General features: G+C 41.4%; 1 protein-coding gene across 2 annotated transcripts in view; it reads right to left on the reverse strand.

Moving 5' to 3' along the window:
• CDS1 (CDP-diacylglycerol synthase 1) overlaps positions 1-13,182 on the reverse strand; it is a 165,019-nt gene that overhangs the window by 64,867 nt on the left and 86,970 nt on the right. For both annotated transcript variants that reach the window (XM_068233516.1, XM_068233515.1), the window contains exons 7-8: positions 12,079-12,161; positions 188-275 (exon numbers count right to left, since the gene is read on the reverse strand). In XM_068233516.1, coding sequence (XP_068089617.1) covers positions 188-275; positions 12,079-12,161 — 171 coding nt within the window. The remainder of the gene's footprint in view (positions 1-187; positions 276-12,078; positions 12,162-13,182) is intronic.

A 13,182-nucleotide genomic window follows, 5' to 3' on the forward strand; every position in this document is an offset into this window, starting at 1 on the left:
TCCTGCACTGCCCATTTCTCACAGCAAGGGGGTTTTGAACAGTATATTTCTCACAAGTATATTGAATGTTCAGCTATATAATGAGGAAAATAAGAATGATTTCTGGATGGCTAGTAAAAATCTTGAAGTTTGTCCCTCTTCACAATTTAATTTATCATAATATATCATAATATTTCTTGATGTTTACCTTTATTAATGGTGTTCTCCCAAAAAAGAACCCAAACATATAAGCCATGATATCATTGCAGATAACGATCGAAGCTGGAACTAAAAACCTATGAAACACCAAATAGAAAATAGCATAAAAAAAGAGTTAACTATTTTTTTCATTACATTTTATGACAAATATGACTGTTTTGCTTTAGTGCCACTAATTCTAGATTTTAGATGCTGAAATGATGACTGTACTTTAATGATGGATACTATTAAAACAGCAGATATAACCGGTATGACATGGACAATGCAGGATGGTAGGTAATGGTAGAAGACACAAATAAAACCAACAGGACAGAGTACTATAGCACAGGGTGGTCACAGCACACTTCGGATGTGCGTAATACACGCAGCTGGCTATTAGGATCTTTCTGTTCTTCACTGTCTTCTCTACTGATCCCACCAGTCTCCGTTTGTATGCTCCGGCTCTGCCTGCACCACACTACCTCCCAACTTATGTTAGTATTCTCCAACCCAGTGCTGCTCCTCATTGCTTTCTTCACTGCTCCCTCCACTCTCAGTGTGTATCCCCCAGCTCAGTCCTGATCTGCACCACCTCTCTACTCCATATCTCAGTCTGCATTCTCCATCCAAGTCATGCTTCTCATAGCTTTCTCTCCTACTGCCTCTTTTTCTAAACAAAATAAAACTGTTTTTGCACAGTTTAAAATGACAATATAAGGATTTGCAGATGAGTGCACTGAAATATTATTCTACTGCCTCTAGTCTCAGTCTGTATCCTCCAGTCTTGACCTTTCTATTTGCTTTTGCCACAATATCTCAGTCCACAGCATTTTGCCCAGTCATGTTCCCAAAATTACCTTTATTTCCCACACCACAGATCTCAGTCTGAATCCTCCAGCCCAGGCCTACTCCTCACTGTTATTACTCCTGCTCCCTTCAGTTTCAGTCTGTATTTCCCCTGGTTCACCCCAATCTCATTTTTCATTCTCTCCTGTTCCCTCTAGTCTCAGTCTAATCTCCATTCTAGTCATTCTCCCTACTGCCTCAGATCTCAGCCTGTATCCTCCACAGCCCAGTCCTGTTCCTCACTGTGCTTCCTCCAGTTTCAATCTGTATCCCCCCCTTCCCCCAATCTCAGTCTGTAATCTCCATCCCAGTCATCCTACCTACTGCCCCAGATCTCAGTCTGTATTCCTTCAGTCCAGTCCTGCTCTCCACTGCCTCCTTTTAATACTTCATATTTCAGCCTATGCCACCATCTTTTTTTCAGAGCACTCAGAAGTGCACGGCTTGTCCTATATACCGTACTCGTTCATTCATGATAGACAAATAACCAGATTTGAGGTTTTCAGCTTTAAACCTACTGTAAATGAAAGATGTACCAAGCACAGCATGAAATTTATGATGCAATATGACAGCAGAGAATACTAACTGGTGACATCCTCTCTCAGAATCTGAATTTTCCCCTATAAAGTTGGAAAAAAAATAAAAATCTGGAGATGAAATTATAAGAAAGCCTTTTATTACAGAGATAAAGTTTTCGGGTAAGGTCAGAAATTAAGGAATAGAACTAAGAATAGACCTGAACATTGCTGTAGCTGCAGTTCTTTGTAGGGCAAGTCTAGCATGTGGACTGAACAAACACAATCACTAACGTATAAGGTTCTTAACGGTAAGCAGATTTCTTGCCAGCGTTTGTTATTTTCAGATACTATAATAAATAGCTCAATAAACGATACTTGATATTTTGTTGCTTTCATTCTATAAAGCTGCTAACTTATTTTCATGACCTGAAAGAACAAGGAACCTCTTGTATATATGATAACAGAAATTGTTTGTCTCGTGGTGCTCATAGTGATCTGGCAGCATGTACGCACTCATGTACGTACACCAACAGTTCACGTGGTCACTATGGGCACTTGGAAATGACGACACCACAGAGGAGGAAGCACTAGCTGGAGAGGTGGGTCAGAGTGCTTTGCTATGGTAATACTCTCAAAGGGGAAGCAGCATTAGCAGGAGTCACCAGATCTAGCACCCCCCCCTATAGAAAGTGTCAAGCCCCCTCCCCCAATCAACCAACAAAGAACCATCCTGTCCGATAATGTCTGTCAATTTCTGAAACTTGTATGTTGGGGCAACAATCTTCAGCAAATCCAATCACAATAATCGGATATGCTGAGAAAGGTCTCATATAGTATTGGCACCATTAGTACTACAATCAATTGGATATTTCCAGATATGGCTGTTCCCTGGTTGATATGTTGTTCCAACTCTTGAAGTAGACTTCCCTGTAAGATAAGGTTGCTTATTGAAATTGTATATACTACCTGACCGTGGCCTGTAGACATATGTATCAATGGCATTACATAATGCATTTCTATATCCAAGTTAAATCTGTGGTTCAGGTTTTATGAATTCAAATATGAAGTTATTTGCAAAAATATGCAAACATGAATACATTTTCCATTCACACGGGTGCTTATTTCCAACTCCGCAGCCTGTTGCCCACCCATCCTCCCTCCATCAAGACAATCTTACCGAGTGAAGTTCTTCTTTAAATATGATAGGTAGGTGACTAGCAATCATGCATTGTAATACTTGAATCACAGATTTAAGGCTAGATACATTTATATCGTGTCTTTCTCCTGGCGGACTCAAAGCGCTTCAAGGCTGCAGCCATTTAGGGCACGCTCCATGGGCAACCAGGATCATTATGGAGTCTTGGCCAAAGATTCCTTACAGTTTAAAGCAGTGGCTTAAGCCGGGATCCAAACCCTGGTCAAAGGCTCAAATCCTGCATTAAAGGTAATAGCCTCACCAGTATGCAATCCGACTCACCTCTGAGTAGCACACTGTGTGCATGGAGCCTCCATGCTCGCCCAGTGTCCTCCTCTGGGATCTCCAATTTCCTATCAAATCCCCATAACATACTAGTAATTTTAGTTTCCCTAGCCCTGACCCCCCCCAAAAAAAAATGATTGTGGTGATTTCAGTACTTTATAAATGCATAACATTAATAAAATATAATAACTGCGTCACAAATGAAGTGAGATCAGATTACCCAACATTGTAGAGACTAATGAGTGGACCAGCTAAAGTAAATGTACAGCATTCTGCCATTCAGTGGAATGTTGAGGAGGTTAACTCCTGGCACCCTGCTTCTGCTTTATCTGTAATGTTTGGAACTCTGTTTGTTAACATTAGGATAACGATCTATTTAGTGTTGCCACAGTTTTATAAGTGGAGGAACCAGTCATGTAGAAAGAGGCACAGTGGTGAAAAGACTTCCATTACAAAAAAAAAAAAAAAAGAAAGAAAGAAACTGAAGTCAAGCCAAGGCAAGCTGTAAAATTTACCGACAGTTAAACTAAGAGAAATACGGTGAATATTAGAGGGAATAACTGAAAATATGACCCATAATGTTTCAGAAAAACTTTTTAAACCAGCAGCCTATATTCAACCTTTTCTCGCTATAAAATCAATAGAAATTTAAACATATCAATGCTAAAGTGGAGCAGCGGATGAGATTTGGTGAATAATAATGCAATTATAAAGCATTACTGATGTTCTCAAAGAAAAATAAGGAAACTCCATAGTGGCCTATGATTGACATATTTAGCTCCACAGCCGTATCTATGCTGTGAATACTGTACAGCAGTGTTTCTCAACATTATAACAGCATTTATCATTTTATGTAGGAGGGAGTTAACCAAGTACCCTTGTTTTGAAGGGCATCGTCTCAAGTACCCCTTCACACACATGTAATTGTTTAGAGTACATATTTTTTGTGTATAAATGCTTTTTTTTTTTTTAAGATCGTCTGTTATGCTTTCAGTTAGGAAGAGGACACACTTGTCTTTCAGTTTTCTGCATGCGTTTTCTGCACGCCACGTGTTTGTATGCACAAAACTGTGTGTGTTTTTTCACAGCAGCTAATGTAGTCAATAGAGAAAACGACCAAAATCTGCAGAATTATCCCGCAGAATGTCAGCTTTTTTCCTGTGCACAAAAAACGCATTAAAGTGGATCCGAGATGAAAAACGAACTATAGCAAGTAACTTGTCTATATTATATACAGTGGAGGAAATAATTATTTGACCCCTCACTGATTTTGTAAGTTTGTCCAATGACAAAGAAATGAAAAGTCTCAGAACAGTATCATTTCAATGGTAGGTTTATTTTAACAGTGGCAGATAGCACATCAAAAGGAAAATCGAAAAAAATAACCTCAAATAAAAGATAGCAACTGATTTGCATTTCATTGAGTGAAATAAGTTTTTGAACTCCTACCAACCATTAAGAGTTCTGGCTCCCACAGAGTGGTTAGACCAGACATGGGCAAACTTGGCCCTCCAGCTGTTAAGGAACTACAAGTCCCACAATGCATTGCAGGAGTCTGACAGCCACAGTCATGACTCATACAGGCAAATGCATTGTGGGACTTGTAGTTCCGTAACAGCTGGAGGGCCGAGTTTGCCCATGCCTGGGTTAGACACTTCTACTCAATTAGTCACCCTCATTAAGGACACCTGTCTTAACTAGTCACCTGTATAAAAGACACCTGTCCACAGAATCAATCAATCAAGCAGACTCCAAACTCTCCAACACGGGAAAGACCAAAGAGCTGTCCAAGGATGTCAGAGACAAAATTGTAGACCTGCACAAGGCTGGAATGCGCTACAAAACCATTAGCAAGAAGCTGGGAGAGAAGGTGACAACTGTTGGTGCGATTGTTCGAAAATGGAAGGAGCACAAAATGACCATCAATCGACCTCGCTCTGGGGCTCCACGCAAGATCTCACCTCGTGGGGTGTCAATGGTTCTGAGAAAGGTGAAAAAGCATCCTAGAACTACACGGGAAAAGTTAGTGAATGACCTCAAATTAGCAGGGACCACAGTCACCAAGAAAACCATTGGAAACACATTACACCGCAATGGATTAAAATCCTGCAGGGCTCGCAAGGTCCCCCTGCTCAAGAAGGCACATGTGCAGGCCCGTCTGAAGTTTGCCAATGAACACCTGAATGATTCTGTGAGTGACTGGGAGAAGTTGCTGTGGTCTGATGAGACCAAAATAGAGCTCTTTGGCATTAACTCAACTCGCTGTGTTTGGAGGAAGAAGAATGCTGCCTATGACCCCCAAAACACCGTTCCCACCGTCAAGCATGGGGGTGGAAACATTTTGCTTTGGGGGTGTTTTTCTGCTAAGGGCACAGGACCACTTAATCGCATTAACGGGAAAATGGACGGAGCCATGTATCGTGAAATCCTGAACGACAACCTCCTTCCCTCTGCCAGGAAAATGAAAATGGGTCGTGGATGGGTGTTCCAGCACGACAATGACCCAAAACATACAGCAAAGGCAACAAAGGAGTGGCTCAAGAAGAAGCACATTAAAGAGACTCCGTAACAAAAATTTCATCCGCTTTTCTTCCATCCTACACGTTCCAAAAGCTATTCTAATGTGTTTTGGCTTACTGCAGCACGTTCTACTATCACCATCTCTGTAATAAATCAACTTATCTCTCTCTTGTCAGACTTGTCAGCCTGTGTCTGGAAGGCTGCCAAGTTCTTCAGTGTTGTGGTTCTGTGATGCATCTCTCCCCTCCAGGCCCCTCTCTGCACACTGCCTGTGTGTTATTTAGATTAGTGCAGCTTCTCTCTGCTCTATTATCTTTTACAAGCTGGATAAATCCTCCTCTGAGCTGGCTGGGCTTTCACATACTGAGGAATTACATACAGGCACAGCTGTCTGCACTCTGCAGGAAGAAACAGCCTGACACTTCAGTGGAAGATAGCTGCAGGGGGAAAGAAACACACAAATGATCTCTTGAGATTAAAAAGGAAGGCTGTATACAGCCTGCTTGTGTATGGATGTATTTTCTATGTGTGGACATACTGTACATCAACCTACTTCCTGTTTTGGTGGCCATTTTGTTTGTTTATAAACAAACTTTTTAAAACTGTTTTTAACCACTTTTAAATGCGGCGAGGAGCGGCAAAATTGTGACAGAGGGTAATAGGAGATGTCCCCTAACGCACTGGTATGTTTACTTTTGTGCGATTTTAACAATACAGATTCTCTTTAAGGTCATGGAGTGGCCTAGTCAGTCTCCGGACCTTAATCCAATAGAAAACCTATGGAGGGAGCTCAAGCTCAGAGTTGCACAGAGGCAGCCTCGAAACCTTAGGGATTTAGAGATGATCTGCAAAGAGGAGTGGACCAACATTCCTCCTAAAATGTGTGCAAACTTGGTCATCAATTACAAGAAACGTTTGACCTCTGTGCTTGCAAACAAGGGTTTTTCCACTAAGTATTAAGTCTTTTATTGTTAGAGGGTTCAAAAACTTCTTTCACTCAATGAAATGCAAATCAGTTGCTATCTTTTATTTAAGGTTATTTTTTCGATTTTCCTTTTGATATGCTATCTGCCACTGTTAAAATAAACCTACCATTGAAATGATACTGTTCTGAGACTTTTCATTTCTTTGTCATTGGACAAACTTACAAAATCAGTGAGGGGTCAAATAATTATTTCCTCCACTGTAGCTTATCTAACGTTTAGATGGTTTACACAGTAAATCTAGCTGCAAACAGCTTCAACAGTATAAGATTATTTCTTCTTGTGATACAATGAGAGCAGCCATATTCTGCTTGTCATTATTACACACACAAGCTGCTCTGCATCTCCTCCCCTCAGCCTGTGAAAACATCACTCCTCTCTTGCCTCTGACATTTCCTGCGTGCTTCAGCAAAAGCCTCCTCCTCCCCAGGATGAGCTCCCATGAGCACTTGCAGCATGGGACTCAGCATGCCTAGGCGCTGAAGGAGCTGGGGGGGGGGCGTGGATACATTCATTTACATGCAATTAGGTAATAAACAAAAAAATAAAAAATCATTTCGGGAGGGTTATGCCCAATAAACTATATGTAAGGGGCAGAAAAATGAAGGCAGCAAAAGTTTGCCTCGGATCCACTGTAAGTGTGAACTATCCCATTGGTTAACATGAGTTTTTAGTTTAAATCAGTTTGTCTGTGCAGAACATGCACGAAAACAGACAAGTCTGTCCACTGCCTAAACCAAAATTATTATTGGTTTAATGTATGGTTTATCATTTTATTAGTCTCAAAACTTGCTGTAATATAATAACTGACATGTCCAAGTACCCCATTGAAAGAAATCCAAGTAATTCCAGAGATATGTGTACCACCTGTTGAGAACCTAGGCAGTACACCATGTGTACATCTCTGTATCCTTGTGTGAAAAAGGATACCCAAGGTGAAATAAATCTAGCTTACCTGGGGCTTCTTCCAGTCCCCAGAAATCATTTGCATCCCTCGCCACAGTTCCAGTCTTCTCCTGGGTCCCACTGGCAGCCTCTGAAGGATGGGTCAGCGTCTTCTGGGCATGCACGGGCACATGAACATGCCCATGTCATTGGAAGCATACTGCACAAGTCTTTAGATCAGATAATCTATCAATATGTGACTTCTATTGATCATTTACTGGGATAACATTGTGTACACTGGATATCGCATTAGCTGTTAGACATCTGATGCAGTATTGATCTGACCACTGCTGCTGCTAATCTTGAACTTCTAAAGGTAGCCATACACTGGTCGATTTGCCATCAGATCCGACCAACAGATAGATCCCTCTCTTATCGAATCTTATCAGATAGGGATCGTATGGTTGCCCTTACTGCAAACAGATTGTGAATCGGCCGGCGCATGTCCCCTGGTCTCCGCTGTCTTCTCCATGCTCGGCTCCTCCAGCTTCATTGAACTTCCTGCTGGGGAAGTTTAAACAGTAGAGGGCACCCTACTGTTTAAACTTCCTGCCGGGACAGGAAGTTCTGTGAAGCTGGAGGAGTCGAGCTGGGAGAAGGGACAGCGGAGACCAGGGGACACGCGCCGGCCGGAGCAGGTAATGTTTTGCTGCCGTCGGTCATTCGAACACCGCTATCGACGCACTCCCAACCCGCCGGAGATCGAGCGAAATCTTACGCATGGACGGATTGACGGGAACGATTGATTTCGGCCGGAAATCGTTCATTCTGTCAGCGTTTGCGCAACGATTTCACAGCAGATTCGATCACAGTGATCAAATCTGCTGCATATCGGCGGGAAAATTGTTAGGTGTATGGGCCCCTTTAGTGCAGTACAAATCTATAGGAAACATCATGCAAGTACCAAGTTTCCTACCTCCCCATCCTTAACTCTTGTTTGTTGAAAAAAAGCAAACTAACAGCTTTTCTGGATAAATGTTTGATCAATAACAAGATCAACATTGATCAAAAAGGCATGCCAAGAAAATCGAGCGGATCCCGATGAAAGATGTTGGAATGTGACAGCAAGTATTAGGAGACGCTGCAGGAAGGTTTTTGTGAAATATTCAAAGAAACTGAGAAATCTGAATTATTGACTCCGCTATAGTAGCTAGTGACATGCTATTTACAAAGAGTGACTTTTGCTTTTTGAATTCCTGAGTTGTGCAATGATCACTCCACACAACCTTTCATTGGAGGCACTGTCCTATCACCGCATTGCACAAACTGAGTTTAAAGCTGCTCTTTAGCATCTGTTTTTCAGGTCCCAGAACAATATCATGTAATTAGCAGTGATGTTTTAAAGCAAACCGGTGTGAAAAATCCGCATAGTAAGTTAGTTAAATATCTAACAGAAAATCTTACAGAAAATGGTATGGTGTGTACTAGGCATAAAAGCATTACTGCACCATTAGATCCAATGCAACTCTATGGGCCATCAGCAGATCGACCTAGATTTTCCATCCGGTCATAGATAAAATCGATCGAAATCCATTGAAATTCGATTGCGCATCGATTTGCGATTGTTTGACCCCATCGATCGCTGCAAGGGTCCCTTTAGTGTGTGTGAGAATGATTGTTTTGTTCCCCTGAAAGGTTTCTCCTGCTTCTAACTATCAATTTTACAGTGCTGATTTGCAAATAAAACAAGGAACATGACTGATTGTTATGGGATTGAGGCCCTGAGTTGCAGTTTCATTTCTCACAGCGGAAAAACTATTCTAGCTTGACTGTAGACTGAAGTTCACTAAACACCACCACGGCCCATATGCAGTTAACTTTCCCCTAAGTTTTCGCCTAGATAATATGTTCGCTAAATTTCAATAAAATGCCTATTAAGGCACCTGCAAGTGAGAAGCTGCTCAGAATAATTTTGGCAGTAGTTTTCCACCTATTTTTTTGTTACTTTTTCAACTGCAGAGTGCTGAAGAATTATTTTAAAAGATACTGCGCTGAATGGTGAAAGTGCTATTTACTGTGCCACCAGATCAACAAACATTTTCTAACTATACATGTGACTGAGACCAGTGACTGAGACTACTAGACTTGTCTATCGGTATATTATGCCACCCAGTGGCAGACATAGCATAATGAACCTGAGCGTGGCAGTCTAGCATGTTCATATAAGGCACCCTACGGTATTTCTCGACCCATTTATACATTATATGAGAAAATGCGTGAGGACTTTTATTACTGGTATACTTTTTTAAAGATACTGTAGTCAGATTCCTTACTTTAAGTGCTAGCTATATTCTTGCGCTAGTAAATTTTGGTATGGTTAATGTTAGTGATTAAACGTTCTCTGGGATATAATTTATTTTGCAGCAAAATATTTTACTACTAAACTTGAGTTTATTTAATGATGTCATCTTTAGTTTTTGAGGCAGCTGCTACCTTGATGATGTAAAGTCTACAGTATCTCAATTTCTTTATAAGCTACCTTAAAGTTGCCTCCAAGTAGAATTTTAGATCTGACCTCAGTGGCCAGCTTTAGGATTTCCAAAAACGGTCCAATTTCTAGCGAAAAATCGTTCGAGCGATCAGAAATTCTGATCGAAAGTGAAATATTGTAATACATCGTTCACTACACCATCAACGAACCAATCTTTGCTTCCTATCTATCACAACCAACAAGAAAATCCAAATTTTGGTTCGACGAAAATTCATTCGGACGACATTTTTTTCACTCGTTCATAAACGATTGTGTCCACCAATGAAGATTATTTACAACCAATCCGATCAGAATTTCTGATCGCTCGAATGATTTTTCGCTAGAAATTGGACCACTAGTGGCCACCGTAGCCATGGCAACACACCAGGCTGGAGCGCATTTGTCCTCCCATTGATACCGTCCAAGTACTCGGTAGCGTGCGGAATGACGTCACTGGCCGAATAGGCAGTGACAGCAACTGGGGGCAACTCCGATTGGTTGAGTGCCGGAAACGGGGCGGAACTTGGATTCCGGCGCTAGAGTTGGACGGCTCGGAGCAGCGCGAGTGAATTGCACGCTCAGTAATGGGCAACACAGGGTGGGCGGTGAGTCCCTCCCCTTATTCTGTCCCTCTGTCTTTATGTGCCTCCTTCTGTCTCCCTTTGCACCACATTCAGCCCCCCTGTGCATCCAGAGATGTACTTAAAGTGAAATGGTGCCCTAGGACAGCAATTACTTTGGGCCCACATTTGATGGCCACCTAGCTTTTCTGGCAAGATATGTTGAGGGTTAGCATAAATCGGGCCCCTAGACTCTCTCCAAGCCCTAGGCACCTGCCTACGTTGCCTTGTGGATGATCCGGCTTTGTGTGCATTCCTCAGTCTCAAGGCTGGTGCACACCAGAGCGTTTCTGGAGAGTTTTTTAAAGCGCTTTCAGGGGGAAAAGTGCTTGGCTAATGAAAGTGAATGGGCTGGTGCACACCAGAGCGGTTCGTTTTTCCCTCAAACGCAAACTCCTGTCCTGCAGCATTTTTTAGATTTCTGAGGCATTTCTGCCTCAAAGTTAAGTATAGGAAAGTGGAAAACCACTCTGAAAAACGCTAGATCAGAGCGGTTTTCCAGGCATTTTTGTTACAAAAGCTGTTCAGTTACAGTATTACTGTAACAATATATGACATCTGCTACACAAAAACGCTCCAAAAAACGCATGTAAGAGATTAGAAACTCTCTCTAAAGATGCCTAGAATCGCTCTAAAAATCTGCTTCAAAAACCTCTAGCGTTTTGCGCATCTGCTAAAGGTTTTTGGTGTGCACTGGCCTTTACTTGGACTTCTTGCCTGGAGTAAATAAAAAAAAGGCTAGAAACGCCCGCAGAAGTCTACCACTACCTTCAACATTGTGCCTCACAAAGAAAGTCAGGCAGGTGTCAAAAGAAAATTTAAATTCTACAAATCGTTCTGTAATGTAATGGCATTCAAAATAACCTTGCAACTAGCTATTTTAAAGCTCAGATTGACTGTAAGATTACACTGCAACTCTTTGTAGCCGTGGCAACAGTACTCTGGGGAACAGAGTAGACATTCACACTTTATGCATGCATAATAAGCTGCGCAGAACAGGAGCCCTTTTTACACCTAAATAAACTGGAAGATCCATAGCAAGTTGTGGCACACTAATCTGACAGGAACAATTTGGAATGCTCCTCTTGATCATTTTCTAAATGCTGGTATTTATCTCCCCATACATACCTTCCAGGTAATTATTAACTTAATCTCTGGTTTATCTCTAGGGGGCAGGTGATCATTAGAGATAAGTTGATGAGAGGTAAATAATTCTGGATTGCATGCAAATTGTATGCACCTTGAACCTGGACTTATCAAGCAAACTTCCTGTTGATTTTGACTGGCCAAAATTCAGATGCACGCTAGAATTATTTGCATCTAGTTGATCATCTCTAGTAATGTACATGACTTGGCTTAACCCAATATGCCCACATGCAAAAGAAGAAAAATAATGTTTACAGTTTGAGGAACTAAACAATGGTGTCCTTCTATGAAGTATTATATAGGGGTGAGTTTATGTGAGAGATGTGTTGATAAATAAGAATATGATACAAATAAGACTGATATTAATCCTTACCAGATAATCCCTTCAAAAAGGTTTTGGATGACAAGATGAGACTGAGTGACAGTAATCAGCAAAGTGACGTGGGTCCATCCAAACTGTTGGGAACAATGACAACACAGTGTATACAAGAAGGAAAAAGTGTTTCAAAAAACGACTTGAATATTATGTACAAAAAGGAAAAGCTGCGCACTTTATTCCCTTAAAGTGAACAAGAGATGAAGCACTAATTCTAATGTTCCCACTGATATATATGGTAAAATCCATGAGAGTGCTTCATCTCTGGTTCACTTTAAATTTAGGTTTAGCTGTCCAAAACAGGACCTGTTTGGAATTTGTAGACGATATCCCCTTGTTTATTATCCTTCACGACAGCACTGCTCTCCTTGGGAATCACCACAATGTACAGTCAGAAGTGATTTATAAAGGTGTGTTCCTGTCTTTTGCAGTGTTTCTTCTGCTGTGCTTGTGTTCTGTAAAACCACGTAGTAGCCATCATAGCTAGCTTCCTGTATTCATTTATCTCAAAATGTCAAAGTTGCTCTTAAAAGCAATCAAAATGTGATTCAATTTCCTTATCTAACCTGCAATATGAAAACAAGCAGTAGTGTGCCATTATTTTCTAGCAGATATAAGAACCCTTATACAGTACACTGCATATGCATCATTACAAGCATAAGCTGGTAGCAATCCTACTCCATGATGCATTAATGAATGCATACTCCAAGTTCTATCAGCTATCTCAATACATTTTTAAGCACAGTATCACCTTGCTTGCAATTTGCTTAGACCAGTGGTCCTCAAACTAAGGCCCGTGGGCCGAATGTGGCCCCCTGAGGCTTTTTTACCAGCCCCTCCTTACAAAATCTATTAATTATAGATGCGGCGGTCAGCTACATCTTTAAATACTGGTGGTCCGCATATTGAATAACAGTACTGGCAACACCCATCCACATGGCAGCCAGAAAGCAGTAATTCGCTGGTTTCCAATCAAATTCCACATCACGTGACACTGCTTTCCACTGCAGGTTGTCACCTGGGTATGCTTCACTGTCTGGTCCTCAAAGACTTCTACATCATTTTATGTATACTCTGGCCTCCCAGCAGTCTGAAGTATGT

The sequence above is a fragment of the Hyperolius riggenbachi genome, chromosome 1, assembly GCF_040937935.1.
Source record: "Hyperolius riggenbachi isolate aHypRig1 chromosome 1, aHypRig1.pri, whole genome shotgun sequence".
In the NCBI taxonomy this organism is placed as follows: domain Eukaryota; kingdom Metazoa; phylum Chordata; class Amphibia; order Anura; family Hyperoliidae; genus Hyperolius; species Hyperolius riggenbachi.